Source organism: Ostrea edulis, chromosome 1 (genome assembly GCF_947568905.1).
Source record: "Ostrea edulis chromosome 1, xbOstEdul1.1, whole genome shotgun sequence".
Lineage (NCBI taxonomy): Eukaryota > Metazoa > Mollusca > Bivalvia > Ostreida > Ostreidae > Ostrea > Ostrea edulis.
In genome coordinates this window covers 29,373,611-29,395,628 of record NC_079164.1, presented here as the reverse complement: position 1 = coordinate 29,395,628, position 22,018 = coordinate 29,373,611, and the positions used below count along the sequence as shown (strand labels likewise).

Sequence of the window (22,018 nt, the reverse complement as noted above, 5' to 3'; positions counted from 1 at the left end):
TTATTTCTGCTATGAAATACTGTATATTGTCTTATGATTTAGGTATAACCAAACCTGATGATGAGTTGCCTGGCCTTTGATACAGTAGAAAGATGGAAAGCGGAGGCAATACTCGGGTACAAAGACATTGTAAAGAGCAATACCAAATGGGACAGGAACATTAAGGAATGCGGTTTGTTTGTGCTTCTGGCTCTATATGGCTTAATTAGGAGCTACGCTTGATGGTATTGTCAATATAGTGTATAATACATAGAAATCTGGTGGGGATTAAGTGCCCTGTTAGCATTGCCGACATCCCCTCCCCCAAAACCTACCTTATTTGGAAAATTTTGACAATGGCACGATACTGAAGTCGAACCACTCATACTAATACCACGGCAAAACAGCTTGAAATCACAGAAAAAAGTGGTGCGATTTTTTGTGTGTATACCAAAGCAGGACATTATTTAGAACGCATGAAATTGAATGATATTTAGCGTTACGTTAAAGATTATTTTTTCAAAAACACTTGGCAAATGAACATATTTGTCAAGGATCTAAATAAAAGGGACATGACTTGTATGTAAATTTATTTTCTAGTTAGAGATAATGAGAGCTCATATTGCTTAACTCTGTCTGGTGTAAGATAATGCAAATTCAGGTATATGTATAAAAATATGTTAATTCAAGGCAATTTTGTTTTTCATGTTTATTTGTTTTGATGAAAACTAGTTTTGGTTACTGAAATGATTCAAATGTTGTAATATCATTGAATTTTCCTTGAGGTGATGAGTGATACAAGCATGAAAAGGTTTAAAAGGTATATGTAACTATAAAAACATCTGTATCTGACAAGAGCTTTGATAAAAACTATTAGTATAAAAATTTACATATACACATACAAAGCAGGCTTGTAACCATGGTGTCTGAATATTATTAAACAGAAACCTCAAGTCAATTTCGTTTGTAACCGTAAGGTTTGCGTAGGTTGCAAAGACATACACAGACGGATATAATATCATCTACTATAATGGAACTGGCATTGCGCTTTTCAGAATTACAAACCACTTTATTCTGGTTATTGGTCGCTCTACATGGATTCTTATATTTGCAGTTGTTTTCGTTTTCAACACATTTCTCTCGTCGTTTGTTGTTGCCAGTTCCAAAAGGTAATATAACCAAACTCGTTTTGTGAAACAAATGTTCTTCTCAAATCGGAAAGCCTCTGCCTGCTGATATCATGTCGCCAGGATCTATTCGATCACGAAAACATAAATCACAAACTATTTGTCTGTCCGACATTCCCTCCCCCATAACACTTGCTGAGGAAAGAAATAACTCCATTAGGAGCTATTCCCACAAGTACCTTAACTGTATTCATAATTGTGTTGTTTATAGTCGGACCAAGTTAGGGCTTGTAGCTCCGATGTTTTCATTTTTCAATGAAAATTCCAGTCCAGTCAGTAGCAAAAGCAGACGATAAAAGCGGAAACTATTTGGATTTTACTTTGGAATGTTCTTTTTATGTCTTCTAAAAGCGACTACTTTGTCTTTCTTGTAAATATCTACAATCAGTATTTTACGCTTTGCGTCTCTAAAACTTGCTAGTGTTTTCCAACGACTTTTAATTCCCATTAAAAGAAATAACAATAATTTAAGGAAATGGACTTTCGCTAGGTTCCTTTAATTTTTCTTGATAAATATATTTGATCTACACAAATCTGCTTGATGGAATTTTTATTTTTAGACGTCTCAGTTCGTTACGATATGATGTCTCTGTACAATCAAGAAATCAGTCATCTTCGCAAGCCAAGTGTGTCGAAAAGAAATTGTACAATCATTTATTTACATCAGGCAGGGAAACAGAAGATTACACAAAGAAGTCTCTTTGGTTGAATTGAACCTTTTACGGGTTTTTTCCCAACAAATTCAATTTCTTTTTATTTAGAGAGTTTTCTCTGGGGGACATATCCCGGATCTGCGCATAAAATTGACGGTCGTACATTTATGTTTTTGCAATAATTCTGATGCAAATCAGTTGTTATTCTCTAGTTGACCAAACTGACCTAGATTCAGAGTTGTGACTAGAGGACATTTCTCTGTACTTGTCGATGTTCTGACATAAAATTGCCATTTTCATACGGCTCTTTTTTCAAATCTGCGTTTTATGTTTTCAGAAAGGAGAATGTTAACATTTTATCTTGATCTGAATAAAATCGAGAAATTGCGCATTTTTGTGTTATGTTTACAGATTACTTTGAGTGTTAAAGACAAATTATGCGATAAAAGACTTTTTTTAAAGCTTTAATTTTCTTAGCTTTACAGGGAACAAACGGCTGTTATAATCCCATCATATATATAATCTTTTTCTGAGGAACATTTTTCTCATACGTGTACGTTAATCGATAGTCAATTGTAATGTGTCTTATGACACTCGGCATCTGCACATTTTCTATAAAATAGGGGTAATGGTAATGTCAAATTTTCTAAGTAATGCTAATGTAATACATTATATTGCTATGTAATTGACCCCAGGCCTGATCATTATACCCATATTTAAAGTGCTTTCTTGTCGTTCAATGTGCTGATAAGACATAACCATGTGTCAACCAACTGATTTGTGTACTTACATTTGATACATTTTTTAAAAATCAGATTCCCATGTCATAGAATTCTCCGTGAATGTGGCTGTCATTCAGGGAGTTGTACCTGTAACAGATAACTATATGATTGGCATTGTGACGTCAATGTCATTTTTAATTTAAACATATTTTATTGAGAAACTCAACAGGATTGGGCAACAGTCATTCAATGTCATTGTTTATTGTTGCATTGTATTTTTATAAGGACATAATTGCTCCTGAGTATAAAGCCTTCCGAACTTTATAAAACACACCTTAATCATCTACGGGTATAACGAGGTACAAAATCTTAGAGCATACTGGGGGTGTCTACGTGTTTATTAAGGATTTAGACGGCATTGAATTTGATTTGTCTCTTTTATTTTGCACTTAAAGATATAAGCTTGATTAAACTTCCATAATGAATATACAATGAAATAAAGAAAGTAGTGTAATCCGATAGAGTTAATGACCATAAAAATAACCATTGTACACATGTCTCTTTTTGTATTAATTGAAGCGTGAAAAGGTCATTCCAAGTGGTAATTATAATTACTAAAGTACGGTTAATTAGAGATAGAAATATCCTCTCCCTTGAATACATACATACATACATACATGTACATACATACATACAATTTATGAAATTTCCTCGACGCTAAACGACCAACAACATTCAAATATTAAATGGGGTGTATATAAGTATAATTATACTATATTAATTAATCAAATATTCATAACTCATGATCAATCATCCAAAGAATTACTTTGTTAAGCACCACTCTGATTCCACGTACAAGTACTGTGAAGTTGTAATTCAAAATATGCTAGAGTTCCTCATTGCCACTATCTTCGTAGTCTTTAGTGATCAGGTCTTCCAGCAGTCTGTTGGAATTCCCATGGACACGAATTGTGCTCTTTTGTTACCTGACCTGTTTCTATATTCTTATGAAGCAGAATTTATTCAAAACTACAACGTGAGATTAAAATTTCTCTTATTGTGGCCTTCAATGCGACATTTAGATATATTGACGACGTTTTGTCTATTAACAGTAATAATTTTCATTTATATATCGATTCGATATATCCCCGTGAACTCGAAATAAGACACCAAAGAGTCGTCCACTTTTGCTTCATACTTAGATATTTTATTGAAAATAGAGATATCAACGGCAAACTAACAACTCACCTCTATGATAAACGGGATGATTTCGGCTTCTCCATCGTCAACTTCCCATATGTATGTAGCAATATTCCATTATCACCTGCATATGGTGTTTATATATCTCAACTGATTCGATACGCAAGAGCTTGTTCTGCGTATGATCAGACTTTAAATCGACGCAAGGTACTGACAGACAAGTTGATGGTACAGGGGTTTCAACAGTCTCGATTAAAGTCAGTATTTCGCAAATCTTATGGTCGTTATAACGTTCTAGTTTGCCAATACAACATATCATTGGGTCAATTGCTGCCTGACTGTTTCATACTCATTGTTAGACCGTTCTTGGCACACTGATTTTGACTGCGGATAGCTCCGTTTACCTGATCAGGATATAGGGCTCACGGCGGGTGTGACCGGTCGACAGGGGATGCTTAATCCTCCTAGGCACATGGTCCCACCTCTAGTGTGTCCAGGGGTCCGTCTTTGCCCAACTATCTATTTTGTATAATATCAATATGGGCCACAATCATTTATTTTATGTTCTATTTTGTAGGAAATCATGTTAATTTCACGAGTTTCAAAAAGATTAAGAAAATTTATATATATATATATGTATGTATGTATGTATATAATTAAGCTTTTGTTCTAGAAAAATACAATATACAGAAACTTAAAACGTCAACACTGTACTCAGAAAATTATAAAAAGGGTCATTACCGTGATTATTTTCCGAAACATCTATGAATTTAAGCGGAAACAAGTTATATTCTGTACAGTTTGGGTAGACATCTAAAAATCGTGTAAATATTGTGGGTTTAACCGTCAGTTGACTAAAACTTCTGACAAAAATAGATAGGTAAATTAAGGTAGGATAGGTAAATTAATTGAAAAATGATCCGTATCAAATTGGAGAGTACAAAATCAATCGTATAGTATTATTTGCATCAAATGTTTGACCATTCTTTACATACTGATGTTGAGTACGGATTACTCCGTTTACCTGATCAAAATATAGGGTTCACAGCGGGTGTGACCGGTCAGCAGGGTATACTTGCTTTTCCTAGACACCACATCCCACCTCTGGTGTGCCCAGGAGTCCGTGTTTGCCCTGCTCTCAATTTTGCATTCTGGGTGTTTGAGATTGATCGTTGTTCGATATCTTCACTTTTTAGTTAATACTTAATGCATACTTGTAAGTATATAGCAATAACTTTTCAGTTTTTGGATTTGATATCATACCATAAGGAGCATAGAATTCATAAATGCTGTTTAAACGAAATTCTGAGAAACTCAGAATGATTTAGACCTGCGTAAGTTGCGCAGAGTGAAAAAGCTGTGTAATCTGCACCAATGTACATATGTATGCTGTAACATTCACTATTTATAATTCAACTTACCACACTATCGAATTATCACTCCTTTAGTTATAGCTTTATAAGATCAATTCTAAACAAAACCTTTACTGACGTCAGTGGGCGCACTTGTTTGATCGCCCGGGTCAAGCCGGTTGATACTTCCGGAAGAGGGTAAGTAACTTGATTCAAGTATTTTTAAGCCGCCGGTCAACCGAAAAGTAGCCCGGATCACCCGATAAATTTAGAGCGGGCACATGGAAAACAATATGGCGGAAAATAAAGATAAACATTTTCTTGCTTGTTATTTATCCATTTTTCATTCATTAAAAGAGTTTAAATTTCAATATGCATAAAGTAGTGAGTTAAGAGGTAAGTTTATTGACATTTTTGTTTCCGAATGCTGGATGATACGATCAACACCGCTTCTCTGTGGAAGTTATAGCTCAGTCTGCAGTGTTTGTGAACAAAATGTTTGAATATAAAACTGATTATCAATTATGATTTTTAAACTTACATGGGTTACATTTTATGAAATCTGTTTTGCAGATGTTTTTTGAAAAATACATAATTTTTGTTTTTACATTTTGATATATATTCGGCCGATTTCCCACTCGTTTCGCAAGACAAACCGGGTAAAAAAGTAATGTGATAAAAGTGAACCGGGTCGTCGCCCGGATTTCTGAAACAAGTGCGCCCAGTGTTTTGCGTAGAACATTAAGTCACTAGAAAATTAAGTCCGTTGCTCAGCCAATCAAATTTCAGTGTTACAAACGAAATTAAAATCATAATCATATCAACCTGGTTGGTATTTCAGCAGCGTGATTTCAAGCTGATGTTATCCTGCAATACATTCCGTATTTGTAAATTGTCAATAGCAAAATCATTTTGGAATGTAAACAATTGGAAAATGACATTGTTCTGTTTAAAAATGCAGAGAATCATCGTAGCATTGTGTTCCATTTTAGCATTATTCTATAGGACCTTTTGAATCCTAGAGGAGGAGAGTCATATTACATTTCGTTCTGTAGGTCATGATTTGTGATGATTTGCATTGCAATCATATCGATGTACACGTGCCCTGTTTAATTAGTGCGGGAGTTAAAACTCCTCATTCCTTTTTTCATGAAGTAACACAGGACTTTGAAGAGCTGTATCCACGCCTCCTCCAAATCATTGTTCCATGTGTCCTGAAGGTGAGGCTTAATGGCAAATATAAACTGCTCCCCTACCATCTAAAATAAAGAACAAACTGTTTAATACATTCTTAACAAAAAGAAGAAAAGGAAAGAAAACAAAACAAAAAGAAAAAATTTGAAAACCATTGAAATAAGTGATTTACTAATAAACCTTGAACGTCTTCTCCATTTAGCCTGTTATATGCGATATTTTTTCTGCATCTCTTTTAGGAGATAATATATTGAATTTGCATGCATGGTAGTATCTGGCGTTGCAATTGTAATGCATGATAACATATGTCAGTATGTGTCCGTATATTTACATTTCTAATGATCTTTTAATTACCATTTGTAATGATAGCAATTTCCTTATGAACGTGATGCATATGCAAACAATGGGCGTATAGATCTTAATAAATATAGTACGTCTATTTTAACGACGGGAAATTCCAAGACAAATAAAAGCAGAATGTAGATATAAAAACTTAATTTCATTTTTGGAATACATGAGGGTATGACCTGGAACTCTTCACGGTGCCATACTTTTTAAGAAGCGCTATCGTGCTTTATGAAGTATGCCGGCGTCAAGTGTCGGAGTTCATACCCTCTTGTGTTTTCAAAATGAAATATATTTCTTAGATAAATACAGTGTTATTTTACATGTACATGTATGACTAGTATCTGATGATGTATTTGACGTGTCAGTATAAACAAATGTGTTATATGAGAAAGTCTGGTCAGGCAAGTTGTTTTACATTACATACGGGCATTTGTATAACCTTACATCTATGATGTCAAATCTGGCGTTATAATTCTTATGTCTCTCCCCAAGCTCATGCATGAGATTCTGAAGTTTTTCCGGGGTCCGAATCCGAGTCAGACATTTATCCACCGTCCCCATTACACGGAGAGCATGTGACCGCAAGATGGCGCTTTCTTCCATGTCTTCCTTCGCCAACTGTTGGAATGGCAAAAACGCATCCTGTACCTCGGGGTGGGTTTGAAATAAGCTGAAATACATTTACATGTATATATGTATATATGATTCGAGAAAAGTTACGTTTGAGAAGAAATATTCATCTAGTTTATAGTAGAAATTTTAATGTAAATTTAATAAATCAAGATATCAAGATCACTGAAACATCCGGCTCACTCTTAAATGAAACTTGTCTGTGAAAATATTGTGAAGGATTTTCTATATAAAAAAAAGACCAATCGGGGATTGCAAAGACAATATAAAAATGATTAAAGAAGAAACCCTGCACGGTATCAGTTCCGATTACTGCCATCTGGTGTCTGACCGTTGAAACCCAACACGTTGCTGTTTATGGTTTTATTTTTTAAATCTCCCTTTGTTCTGAAGTAGAATTAGTAATATAAAGCTAAGAAATCTGAAAATAAATTCTGGTTGGAAATGCTGCAATTGCATTATTTTATCAATGGAACGTTTTCTTTGGTTTGTTAAACGGGAGATAAAGGTCACAAACATTAGCTGCTTTCACATCCCTATAACAAACTAAAACATTTTATTCTTATTCAAATACCTCAGTATCTTTCTTAAATATATATACAATACATACTTTCGAGTACATAAAATATAGATATTATTGACCTGTCATTTATTTGAACGTAACAGCTGAAAATCACCTGACCCTGACTTGTCTCCACATTTCATAGTGATTTCCTTAGGTGAACGATGGCAATGTGAAATAGCCCAATGAGGACAGACTCTAAACACATAGATTAAACCATTGTATAATATAGGTAAGAATTATATATCATACTTATGCATAAAGTAAACCATAAAACATATTTTCCAAGGATTTCAACCATGCCGCGAAGTAGGTCACGAAGTTATTATACAGACGGCACTAAACACCGGAGCTAACAAGATTGAAATAAAATGAGTCTTCGTATTTGCAAATGACAAGCAATGGATTTCAATAGAAACGAAGCAGAAAACACACAGTTAATGCAGATATATTTGGCATAAACGATATTTAGTGGAAATCATGTTTTCTTGTTTGGCTTAGGTTTGATTTAACTTTTCTTTTACAACTATACATAAATTAATCCATAACAATAGACATTGTGCGATGTTAATAATTTAGCAGTTTTCTTCCGCCAAAAGCTTTAAAAAAATACTACACCGCTGAATGTAATATATTTACAGTATATCTTACAGTAAAAGCTCCTTCAAACATAGAAAATATACAGGTCTGTGTACGTCTAGGAGATCCATGATAGGTGTACTAAATCGTGGTCATATTTCCGAATACACAATAAGGTAAAGTTTCATTCGATGATTCTACCTTTACTGACCATTAAATCATGTTCATTGTGTGTATTCTACCTTTACTGACCATTAAATCACGTTCATTGTGTGTATTCTATCTTTACTGACCATTAAATCGCGTTCATTGTGTGTATTCTACCTTTACTGACCATTAAATCACGTTCATTGTGTGTATTCTACCTTTACTGACCATTAAATCACATTCATTGTGTGAATTCTACCTTTACTGACCACTAAATCACGTTTCATGTGTGCATTATATTTTTACTGAACATTTACTCACGTTTTATATGTGCATTCTATTTTTACTGAACATTAACTCACGTTTTATATGTGCATTCTATTTTTACTGAACATTAACTCACGTTTTATATGTGCATTCTATTTTTACTGAACATTACATCACGTTTTATATAAGGATTCTATATTCATATATCATTAAACCATGTTTCAAATCATGTTTCATGTATGCATTCTATTTTTACTGAACATTAAATCACGTTTCATGTGTGCATTCTATTTTTACTGAACATTAAATCACGTTTCATGTGTGCATTCTATTTTTACTGAACATTAAATCACGTTTCATGTGTGCATTCTATTTTTTACTGAACATTAAATCACTTTCATATGATGGTTCTTCATCTATCAACACCTGCAAATTGAAAACTTAGTAAAAACAGATTTCGGTTAGAAAAGTGAAATTTACAGTTATGTACCAAATTGTCACTGAACATGAACAAAGAAAACAACAACATTAAAAGTTTAATAGAAAGTGCTTGTTTGAATTTGTAAATAACTATGGTGTTATTCTAAACCTTCATTAGCCATGAATTCGAGGTTTAAATTACATACATCAAATGTTCTTCAAACATGCATTGATCACTATGCATAACTCAAGAGACTTTCACTATTTATATAATCATATTACTAATAACTGTTCACATAAAATAATTACTTTATTTCAGTATGATCTCGTGGAGAACATGAGAGTATGAGACACGAGTTACATTATCAGTTGTATACTACAGAATCAGCCATTTATCTGCTGCTTAATCTCCGTGGGAAGATGTCAAGTTCAGGAAAGGTCTAATCTCGTGTCCACGACAACTCGAGACAGAACACGAATGTCTCGTAGTAAAAATGGTATCAATAGTGCAGTCTAAAACAAAACATCACGCAAAAAACACTCTATTTTTCCTGTAATGTTAACCTGATCTGGTTTTTTATGGGAACAAGTACGCTGCGATTGGTTCGTTAACTCTTCGAGCTTGACTCCTTAGACATGCTACGTTTTTAAGACGCAGGTTGTCAGTGAGTATTTCAAATGCTCCCCAGTCACCAGCCTTATCATCCTCTATTCAGCTTTAATTGTTGACGTTTTTAGAGTAATGGTTCAAATGTATTTAGAATGTCTTATCACAGCCTTTAACTACCGATAAAACCGGTCGACAGGGGATGCTTACTCCTCCTAGGCAATTGACCCCACCTCTGGTGTGTCCAGGGGTCCGTGTTTGCCCAACTCTCTATTTTGTATTACTTATAGGAGTTATGAGATTGATCACTGTTCGTTATCTTCACCTTTCATATAGTTATATTTATATATGAGGGATTTTTCGATGTGAAGGTTTTATTAAGGCTGAATAACACATCTCATAATAATGGTTGACTTCCTTTTGAACCAAGAATGAAAATATAAACTTGTATACTCCTTTCAGATCTAATCTAGCTGGGTAGTTCATTAAGTCAACGTGTGGACTGCTGATCTGTAGACCTTGGTTTCGAGTTTAGCGAGGTTTTCATTTTTTTTTTTTCAATTATAAAATATTGTACATATCCTCCACTTTCATCCATATCAGATTTCTCTGGTGTGGTATTCATCCTTAATGCACTATTTAATATCTGATTATACACTGCTAGCTAAAGTGTATGTATTTTTGCTGCATAATTTTCACAAAGTTGATTTCATGAAAACAATACTCATTACTCGATGGGGGGAATCATTATGTAAAATACTCAATACCATAAAATTTTCATTTAGCATCAAATTACAAATTAACAAGGTCGGGTGATGTGCATTTGTGAATCTTCTTCATTATAAACGTGCTGGGGACAATTGTTCTTTATCGACATATTCAATCCTGCCACGGACACGTTTATATGGACTAAGATAAGATTGATTGTATATTGCTTACCGCATCTCGGATACCCACGGGTGATCTCGTCTAAAAAACGAGATCACCCGTGGGTATCCGACGATGTGCTTAAGATCGCTCTCGAGAATATTTCACTCATATGGAGACGTCACCAATGCCGGTGAAGGGCTGCAAAATTTGGGCTTATGCTCGGCGCTTATGGCCATTGAGCAGGGAGTGATGCTTAACGTGCCACACCTGCTGTGACACGGTACCTCGGTTTTGCGGTCTCATCCGAAGGACCGCCCCATTTAGTCGCCTCATACGACAAGCAAGGGGTACCTAGGGCCTATTCTAACCCGGACTTTGCTTTGCTGTTTATTGATTTATGTAGATATTTACAATTCAGACACATAGAATCGTTTTTCAAGGGGGTGACACATCTTCAATTTTCATACACTCTGTTTTACAACTGTCACAACTGGGGAGGGGCAGGGTATCCAGGGCCGTAAATTAACCTTCAATTTGGAGGAGGCAGGAAATTAGGCGCTGAGCACATTTTGTGCACACTGAACACCCTTGATTCTAGGGCCTTCTAAGATGTTACTTGACTAACTCATTCTAAAAGAAAGATTTGGAATGCTTTTTAAGGGAGGTATCATGTTCTTAGTTATTGGAAACAACATAAATTCTAATGAACTTTAAATTTTAATTTTTTTGGCTCAAAAGTTGGAGGAGGCAGCTGCCTCCTCCGCCTCCATGTAATTTACGGCCCTGGTATCTGGTAAGTGTATATTAGTATATTATAGCTTTACGGAGAGAAAAAAACCTGTCATTGTAAGGGAGAAAACGGGTCGATACGTAGTCCCACTACATGCTTGCAAAGTTTTAAAACGCACTACATGTACGAAAATGTAGTGTATGCAGATCGTACTTAGCTTGGTTATGTTTAAGTGTTAGCCATGGATTACATGCTATCGACATTGATAATTTTAAAATGCATAAATTTGTAATAAATATATCACTTAAACTTTAGTGGTGAATGTTTCAACGAAACCTAAACGATGACCCTACAGGGTTCTAGTGAAAGTGGGGTGTTTTGTTTTTTTTTTTAAATTTTTTTTTTAGCATTATGATGAGTCAATAACTGAGTACCCAGACCCACGTGACGTAAAGCACGAGGTAATGCACCTTTCATGATACATATGGAGATTGATAAACCAATTCAAGTGCTTTAAACTTTTCAGTAGAACAAATCCTGTCACTATGTTGCACAGTATCAATTCATATTGGGTGGGTGTAGCTGCTTCGAATTCTGTTCTCACAAATTGTCTAAATTTTTATTCATTAGTGAAATAACCATACTATTCAACCATGTTTATTTTAATAGTATGTTTTGTACATGTGTTGAGAGTTCAGCTCATGGTTTTTGTGAGTATAAAAAAATTTCTTATTCTAACTCGTACATGTGGAGGAAAGTTTTCCAGTTTTAATCACCCCATTGAGATTTATCTAGGTGGTTTGAATATGCCATTTTCTTATGTTCAATTCAACCATCTTTGAAATATCTTATTAAATATTTTTATTATTATTATTTTATTCATTTATAAAGCGCAAAATTACAAATAGTTTCTATGCGCTGTACAATGTTTGTGCTAATAATCATTGATAATATACTAATAAAAGACCTGCAAGAGCTATAAAGGAAATGATAAAACAATAGAAAGAATTTAAATAAAACATGGTAGTAAAATGACAAAGTGGTCGACTTTGACTTGACAAGATACAATTGGCGTATAAGAGAGTGGAGTTACATTGTATGTCATTGTCTATTGTAAATTTACAAGAGTTTAACATTGCATCATCCGAATTTAAATCAATTGACACCAAGTTATAGACTTGATACTTTTACAAATGTTGAATCTCAATTTTATCCAAAATTTCGTGAGAGAAAAAGTAGGTACTGTACATTCACACCATAAGAACTATGATAACGAAATTGTTCAATTATGCATGTTTTAAATTACTGAATATTTATTCAAGGCACTTCAAAAAGCATATCAATTCTATTTATTTCGATGTTTAGGAAGAGTCTAATACTGACATGATATTTTAAGCATAAACCTCTCTAATGGATTATTGTAATCCAATATGTTATTGCAGCATATGATATGATATAATGGTGGATCAAGTTTAAGCTATTTTAAAATATCAAGATTTCATCAGGAATTTTACATCAATTAATGGACAATGTCGTACCAATCTAATTAAAATTAGATCCTTTGATCCGCTCATCTACTATCGCTACACAAGGATCTAACAACTCTCCATAAGAGGTCATCTCAGATTGAACTTTGTTGAGAAAATAGCACCCAATCAAATTCTAATCTCTTGACCAATCAGAATATCGCATCTAAACTACTGTTCGGGAGTGTGAAAAAATGGCGGCGCCTACAATCGACAACATTGTCGAAGAACTATTACCGGATTTTGGCGTGAACGCTCTGAAACCGGAACAGAAGGAAATAATTAGCAATATTACAAAGAAGAAAGATTGCATTGCTGTCTTGCCAACTGGGTTTGGAAAGTCGTTGCCATTCCAGGTTTACGCTGCAGCTCAGAAACGAACTAGTCGTGAGGCTGGACATGTACTCGTATGTTCGCCATTGATAGGCCTGATGAAGGACCAGACCAAAAAGCTGTCTCGTATCAGTTACTTAAGCGTTGGCTACAAAGGTAATACTCATGATACGACTAAATGTATAGTTTCAGCTTCGAAAGCTTCTTCCATGTCGCAGTACCGTTTCGATCAACTTCTTTTATTAGAAATGAAAACCCGCACAGACAACAAATATTACATAAACTATATATCCTGCGTGGTGTGGACGGCGAGGCTGGTATGGCCGCAGCCATTTTACTTGTTTATATATACGTTCGGAAGACGTCGTTTCCGAGAATATACAATCGCACCGACGATTCTCAAGCCGATCGCTGATTGGTCAATGCAAAAGTTCAATCTGAGATGACCTCTTATGGAGAGTTGTTAGATCCTTGTGTAGCGATAGTAGATGAGCGGATCAAAGGATCTAATTTTAATTAGATTGATGTCGTACCATCTTTCATTTCGAAGAATCAAAATTTTAATTATTGTTATGATTGTGGTCATTATATTGTTATTATTAAAATAAATGGAATTGCTATTGGTCTTTATGATCCCGTGGGTATCCGGGTTAGAATAGGTCCTCAGTACCCCTTGCTTGTCGTAAGAGGCGACAAATGGGGCGACCCTTCGGATGAGACCACAAAAACCGAGGCCCCGTGTTACAGCAGGTGTGGCACGATAAAGATCCCTCTCTGCTCAAAGGCTGTAAGTGCCGAGCATAGACCTAAAGTTTACAGCCCTTCATGGTCCATGGGAGTGAAAAAAAATTCCTCGAGAGATGTCAAACAATATGCAATCAATCAATCATTGGTGTTAATGTTTGATTTGATTTGTGTTCATAAACGAATTTCTCCATTGGAGTTGGTTTGAACTTTGAAAATACCACGGATAAAACAGACGCGAGTTGAATTAAAAACTTCTTAGCTTGTACCACTGATGGAGCAAACGAGTCTCAACGGTCACACCGTAGACGTCTATGGTTTGAAAGAAAAACAGCGAGGCTAATACGACGTCACAATACACTGTTCATGCTGCAATGTCTTCGCTCGTCTCTAAACATACAACAAATACAAAGGGATGGGACACAAGATCTAAACACTCTCAATAATTCATTTCTTCGTCTATAAAGAAGTCTGTTTTTAACATTGATAATATCAGTGATACTCTAAATACAAAGGGAAATTTGATGCATATGCTAAGTTTTGCTGGAATAGTTTGTGTTGATTATATGATCTCTTCATGGACCTGTATCGATCAGCTTTATAACCATTGAAAGCGAAATCAACACAATTATCTTATGGCTTTCAATGTAACCTGTTCGGACAATATCCGGTTCAAGTGGATCGGAAGAGTAAATTTATTCGGCTCGACTTGCGTCGAGATGTTTACGAATTGATATTGACGTCCGTGTGGATTTCCTGGCGAGTAAATTGCTCTTAAATGAAATACTGATGAGATAGCTTCAGACTATATCTCCACAAGCATACAATACCCACTGCATGATTCAAATCATAATCCTATACTTAGTATTGAAAGGGATCATTTTACTGGCATAAAATTTCTCTAAGCCGATATTTCTGGACTTGATCGTGTTTCGTGCAAATATCCATTCTGATAAATCTTGCAGTTATTGAATATTGTGAATAATTAATTCAGTAACTATTTTTTATTTGTATCTTTAAAAACAGTAACAGGAGAGGATCCAGTAAATGTTCAGGGTGAGCTTGGAGATTGCGACCTAAGATTGTACATTACCGCCCAAAATAGATGGTGAGAACCCAAAGTGGCAAAACATTACCCTTTTTGTTAAATCGGAATAGACACGTGTATTCAAACCATGGAAATTATAGAAAAGCGTAGAAATGGTCTTAATGCCAGTAAAATATGTTCAAACCAAAATTGTTTGGTTTTCTGCTTCAGATTCAATAACTTTTTGAGGGCCTTGTTTCATTAAAAAAAATTAAAGCCACTAATGGATTTGAGCCAATCATCCCCTAGATTTAGAGCCTTCTTTTAGTTTCTATCTGAGCTATTTCCAATCTATATACTCCGGAGACAAAGTCTGTCACTTCCACCTTAACCCGTGGTATCAATCAGCTGTCTGTATCATTGTCCTCCGTCAACATCTATAAACTTATACACAATTACAGTCTCCTTTGTCAATATCAAGTTTGTTTGTTTCCAATCAACATGAATGATGCTTAGCGAATGCTTTAACTTGCCTTGTGCAATCGTAAAAAATGTCAATTTCAGTCCTAGTGTGGGAATTCATGAGCTAGATAAATGTCTTAGTGATATTTTGGGTTGGTTTGGTTCTATACTGTTTAACGTCCCTCATGAGAATTTTTCACTCCTATGGAGACGTCACCATTGCCGGTGAAGGGCTGCAAAATTTTTATCGTACCACACCTGCTGTGACACGGGGTCTCGGATTTTGCGGACCGCCCCATTCAGTCGCCTCTTACGACAAGCAAGGAGTACTGAGAACCTACACTAACCTGGATCCCCACGGGACTAATGATAGTTTGGATATACTTCCTTTGTCTAGCCTCACAATTTTAGCACTGTCGAACTTTAAGCTAGATCAAGTTTTCATCTAAGGCAGTTGTTTGGACTGACAGTTGCCGTCCTCTATGACTTCCGAGTAAAACTCTCAAGTGATATAAAAATTCACATTAAGACAAATCCTCTCATCGAACTTTCGGCTAAAATCCTCGGCAATTAGGACGATAAAGATCCCCAGAATTCCAGGGATAGCTTGAAAGTAATCTTCCTGAAATATAACTTTGACATCACCTGATCTGATACAGAAGTACATACTAGTATATGCAAAATACACTGATGACGGATGCAGATTTGAATGACTATACTGTATATCTTATTCCTGCTTTCTCTTTATATATTTACATTTTTAAAAAAATAATTTGCCTTTCATATCTTAATCTTTACAAATTGTAATGATAGTAATTTCCTCAAGAATCTGCTGCAGTTGTGAACAATGTGCGTATGAACCTCAATAAATATAGTACATCTATTTTAACGGGTGGAAATTCCGACATAAATGAATGGAGAATAAATTCCATATTTAGAACTGCAACGCTTAGCACTTCATGAAGTATGTTGGATGGAATAATGTAGCCCTTTCCGATTTTTTTTTTCATTCTGACGTTTTCGGGAGAGGGTTACAATTCCATCGGATCTTCGTAATGGTGCAAAATATTTTTGTGGATAACCTGTAATAAGCTCTGTTTATTTGTCTCCAATGTTGTTTACACGAAAAAGAGTACCAACTTTGCGCTAGGGCATGTTTAATAAAGGTGTTTTTCATTAATTATCATGTACAACATCCACAATTCTTTGTCTGCTCCGCCATGCTTGTTATCGCGAGATCTCGTAGGTGGATCTACTGAAAAACCTAAACATTGACAATCAGCGCGAAAATGTAGTTACTCGAGTCATTCCGACAAAGAAAGGAAAACCATATGGTGACAGAAAAAAATTACACTCTGCTATTCAGTACCGACGAAATCGCTTTCTCCTCTGTACTCGTCCATTGATGTAAACACTTCCTTATTTGGGCATATACAAATAACTTGACAACCAAAAGTTCAACTTCAGTACATCATAGCGCACAAATATGAATCGAGAAATTGGATTGATTGATTGTATAATGTATGAAGTTTGTAAATAGAAGTGGATGTTGACTATGCCTATCCACGTCTCTAAATAGAATAATGGCATCCCAGCGAATACATAATACACCCTCCTGTATATTTTGCCATGTACAAAGGGGTTTGAAATGCGTATTTACAATCTAGAATAATGCAAAGATGCTAACTCTAATTATCTCGTGTATTCTAATCTTGATTAAAATCATAAAAAATACATATAACCCTTATGTAGATAAGTATTATAAACGTTTGCAAGGTTTGAATCATGATCTCCCATAGTCGAAGTTATCACACTTGCATTTATGTATGTCGTAACTTCCGTGGGTACAACTTTTTATTTGATTGTGTTCTTTTCTTCTTGTGTTACATGAGCGACAACTCTTGCTGTAATGTGTACCAACGATAATCTTCAGTGTATAACAAACCACAGTAATAAAAAACAACATTAAAAAATTCGCTACAAAAAATACAATATTTAGAAGTGGTTGACAGGAAAAACAAACGATATACCCTTTAATCAAACAAATCAAAATTCACTGTGTATAACGCCAAGAAGTGGTAGTTTTTGTAAATTTATCCAGCAAAAAGAAAACTTTGCCTGCAAGTATGCAGGAATTGTTTTTACGTATTCTTTGTGCCCTGTTTCGATAATTTTGCACTGCTATAGATGCAATTTTAGAAATATCATTCTTTTCAATATATAAAACAAAAGAAATGAGTATTTATCGATAAATTCGAAAACAATTATGGCATGTAAAACGTTGCAATATTATAGAGGGCAAAGCCCTCTCATGCACCGAAGGGCCGTGAGAGCGGAGCTTTTCCTATAGGTAACACGTATGTATACATGTATATATAGAAAAATAATGAAAAATTAAACCATACCAACGGAACTTGAAAATTTTGATCCAAATTGTGTCGATTCGAATACAAGCGCGTGGACGTGGATTTCTCCATATTAAATCTCTTGCAAACAATCGCAGCTACTCGGCTATTTCCGTAACCGCAAATGAATCTCGTGCATGTATGTAAGTCCTATTTTCTTAATCATATTAACCACTCCTCGATTAACGCGAGTGTTCCATGTCTCCTATGTTTCATCGTCGCAAACCACAGTTTTGAGTCCACACACGCTCCCTCATGATGGAGAGAAGCACCCCTGGGTAACCGACGATGCAGGCTATGTTGCAATAAACTGAAGCTGAATATGACGTCACAATGCACTGTTTACATCAATTGCGTAATATTTCCCTCGTTCGATGAATAGACGGATCAAATGTCCAAAGTTATGATGCTTTGATCGAGCTCTGTCCTCACACGTTAGGTACTAATTTCGGATATAGTTAATAATGCCAATACTTTTTGCCTCGCCCTCGAACACGGTTACGCCGTAAAAGTCGCCTTCAAATAGATTGTTTAAAATTACTGTAACAGTTTCTTTTTATTGCTTTTAATTTTTATGATTAAATACTTTGTGTAAAGTAATTGTCGTTCAGTAAATTCTGTATCATCAGCCGTAGTACAAACTACCATGAAATATACTATCGGAACTCTTCAGTGTTGAGAAGGTAAAAAAGAAATGGCCATTTGCAACAATCTGATTAAAATCAGACTTCTTAGATCAGATATACTCTTCGTAAGATTGTAGTGATTGTGAGCGTATCTTAGGATCTGATTTTTTAAAATTAGATTGCCATTTGAAACGGCTTTATAAATAGCCAACTTTATTTACTGAGGGATTTACATTAGGCAAAGGTAAGAACTGCAGGTTTCATTGTGATAGGAAGTTAATAGGATGTTTAAGGCGAAAAGCTGAAGCGAACAGGAAATTCAGGTAAACGCATTTAAAACGCAACAAGCGGCCGAAGTTCAGACAAGATTTCCCGAATCACCTTGTGTGACACTGGTCTGAGATTCGGAAGAGGCATTAGTCAAAATATCTAGCCTCGACGAATCTCGTTGAGATTATCAGTCTCGTGTGTGGGTGTGTGTGTGCGTTTTCTATCAACAACTAATATCACGATATCACAGAATGACATACTTACAGAATCTCGTAGTAGTGTATTACAATACTTATCATTGTTCTCGTACTATATGATTCCCGCATCTTACAGTATTGCATTTCAATTAAGAAATAAGATGTAATTTTTTAATGTTGTTGGTATATGACATGAATTTGGTCACGTGATCAAATCCTATCACGCCCGAAGGGCGTTATAGTAGATTTGATCACGTACCAACTTCATGTCATATCCCAATAACACTCAAAAATGAAATTTTATTTCTTATATTTATATTTTCTATTTTGATTTGGTTCTTACGGAGCTTCCATGATTATGTAGCAGATGACCAAAATAACGATCGTAGAACACAAAATATAGTTCGTTAAAGTAAATATCGAATACAAAATTAGAAACAATATAAAAGAGAATATAAGATATAGATATTTAATTGAAAATGTTAAAAAAAAAAAAAATGATGAAACATGTGTAAAATACAGGTAATTTAGAGCGTAGAGTTAACTGAAATGAAGACAAGAAGAGCAGAGTTAACTACATCCGTGATGTGATTTGGTCGCGATCAGCGATGGAGAAACTGTCGTCGATGTAGCCTACTAAGTTGAAAATGCAATTGCTGCGAACACAGATTTCGACAGAAATTCAAAGGATCTGAGAGAATTGATGGAGGATATTATGGGTCAAGTTAACGTTAAGCTCTTAGTCAGGTTTTTGGAAAGAAACAACGGCATGTTCATCGTTAGGACTCGCGGTTGTAGCCATGCATGAGGCGATTAGAGACAGTGGGACAGATTTAGACAAAGCGCAGGTAGGTTGCGTCTTTATTTACCTTCAGTGTGTGTAAGAGAAAATAAAAACGAACTGATGGAGTTTTTGTTCATTTGAGAGATTTCTGTTGTAGGATTTTTATCAAGACTCGCACCGGTACCCTGACATGAACATATACATTTTTCGAGCCTCGAAACCAGCCTCGCTTATGATCATGCCGAGTCATAGCCGTGATGGCAGTTGCCAGGAAACAACAGGTTAACTTATCGTCATAAAGTAAATAAGCTTATAACTCTGCCTACATCTTTTCGCTTCCAATATCATAGAACTTTATTTTATAAATTCGCCATGCAGAAGTTGCAGACAGTATTTTAAAAAAACTGCACAAAATGAAACAACAGAACGGTATGTTTAATGTTTCTCTTTTATAAATTGATGAAATTCTTGTTTGTTTACAAAATAAACTCTATATAGATATCCTGGTGCGTTTCTTTCTGTTATGATGTCATTGCAGTGGCGGATCCAGGGTTTACGAAAGGGTGTGTGTGAAAGTCAAGTATTAGCCAAAATACTCAGCCATTTTGGGTGCCAATCTGGAATTTTACTTACACTATTTCTAGTATTTAAATTTGTGCGAAAGGGAAGGGTATAAAACTCTAAATCCCCAACTGCATTGCATAAGCAAGAAGCCAGGTGAAAGTACAGGAACTGACTTTTGAAGCGGTGATTGTATTCATCCGCAAGAACAAACTGATCACGTGACCAAATTCATGTTACACGAAATTGAACATCGATTTCATTAGTACTATCATATAAAGAAGTGCATTGGCAAATGTAAATATTCTGATATAGTATGATAACGTTATCTCTTAGTCTTCTTCATATCCATCTTAATCGCAGAGTTGCTTTCTAAGGAATATCAATCTTTAGGAAGGAATTAGAACACATTGGTGTTTATCTTGAGAAACCTTCAGAAATTCTGATCATCATGAAATTGAGGCATTAATAACAGCCTTAAGAATCTTGTTAATTCTTGGTCATATCTTTCACAGAAAAATTGATTGATTTCGCGGCACAGTAGAAGTCATAAGGAACGAAAAAAGATCTTTTTCGATTTTGAAGATTTTTTTTTTCTTCCAGTGAGATAATTAAGAGATCCATAGACTAAACGAGAAGAAATCCAATATATGTCGCTATAGTGATTGTCTGTACGAGTTAACATATATACTGTTTATATGAATACCGGGAGGTAATTATCGCCTAAAGTTCAATATGATACAATTGTGCAATTTAATACAATTGTTTCCAGAAAATAATTGAATTCACAAAAGATATCATTGTTGCCTAGCGAGCTCCGTGCTGTGTTCTAACGATTTCCTTTAAACTATAGTATACGCCTGTATGCCCCAACAAAATAACACAATATTTTGAGTCTGCAGTAAAATAAACCAACTTACCTCATAAAGGTGACAACACCGATGTTTGCAATGTTGACTTTGATGGAATTCCAGGATTTCTCCAATAAGTTGAGCTGTTCTTCAGAAAGCTTGGGTTGTGTGATTGCTTTTACATCATTAACCTCGCCACAAAGTGGTCTAGTCACCACTGTTCCCATCTTGTGACGTAATTGTCGACAAATAATGAAAATGAAATAGCTATTCTTTGATTTCACTTTGGATTGACAAAGTTGCCATAAAGGATCAAAATAAATGCATTACTCCAGTGTTTTGTAGAGAAATTAATCTTCCTCACTTTTTTTTCTGGAATTGATTCTTTCACACGCAATGCTTATTTAAAAGTAACCACATTCCAGTAGTTGCATATAAGGACATGGCATATCACATTTTGTAAGTAACTATTACTTTACAATACACAGGAATTTTAAATATGGATATCAGCAAGGAACACAGACGATATAATTTCCAAATCCAACTAGACGTCGCTACATCACTCCGCTCTTTGCTATAGCAACAACCAGTAATGGCTATATACACCTGAGATTTATAGAAACCAGGTGCCTAGAACGAGCATAGCCATGTAAATAGATCTAGCGTGTAAAATGTTTCATCATTAGTGAAACTTTCCAACGAAATCAAAATTGGTATGTCATTAACATCTCCATCATAAAATATACAAATGGTAACAATACGTTAACATAGCTTGAACTATGCTT

General features: G+C 35.1%; 1 protein-coding gene across 1 annotated transcript; it reads right to left on the bottom strand.

Moving 5' to 3' along the window:
• Positions 1-6,034: 6,034 nt before the first annotated feature.
• LOC125663927 (neuroglobin-like) lies at positions 6,035-21,537 on the bottom strand. Its single transcript, XM_048896366.2, has 3 exons — positions 21,303-21,537; positions 7,080-7,305; positions 6,035-6,352 (listed from the first exon to the last, which is right to left on the bottom strand). Exons 1-3 carry the CDS (start codon positions 21,458-21,460, stop codon positions 6,203-6,205), a joined length of 534 nt encoding a protein of 177 aa, XP_048752323.2. The 5' UTR covers positions 21,461-21,537; the 3' UTR covers positions 6,035-6,202.
• Between the last annotated feature and the right edge of the window lie 481 nt (positions 21,538-22,018).

Bases quoted from the DNA above. Each gene is read 5' to 3' on its own strand.
- LOC125663927 (XM_048896366.2), bottom strand. From the start codon at position 21,460: ATGGGAACAGTGGTGACTAGACCACTTTGTGGCGAGGTTAATGATGTA. The intron at 7,306-21,302 runs GTAAGTTGGTTT...AATGTATTTCAG, and splicing joins GGTGTTGTCACCTTTATGAG to CTTATTTCAAACCCACCCCG. The intron at 6,353-7,079 runs GTAAGGTTATAC...TCTTTATTTTAG, and splicing joins CCAGATTTGACATCATAGAT to ATGGTAGGGGAGCAGTTTAT.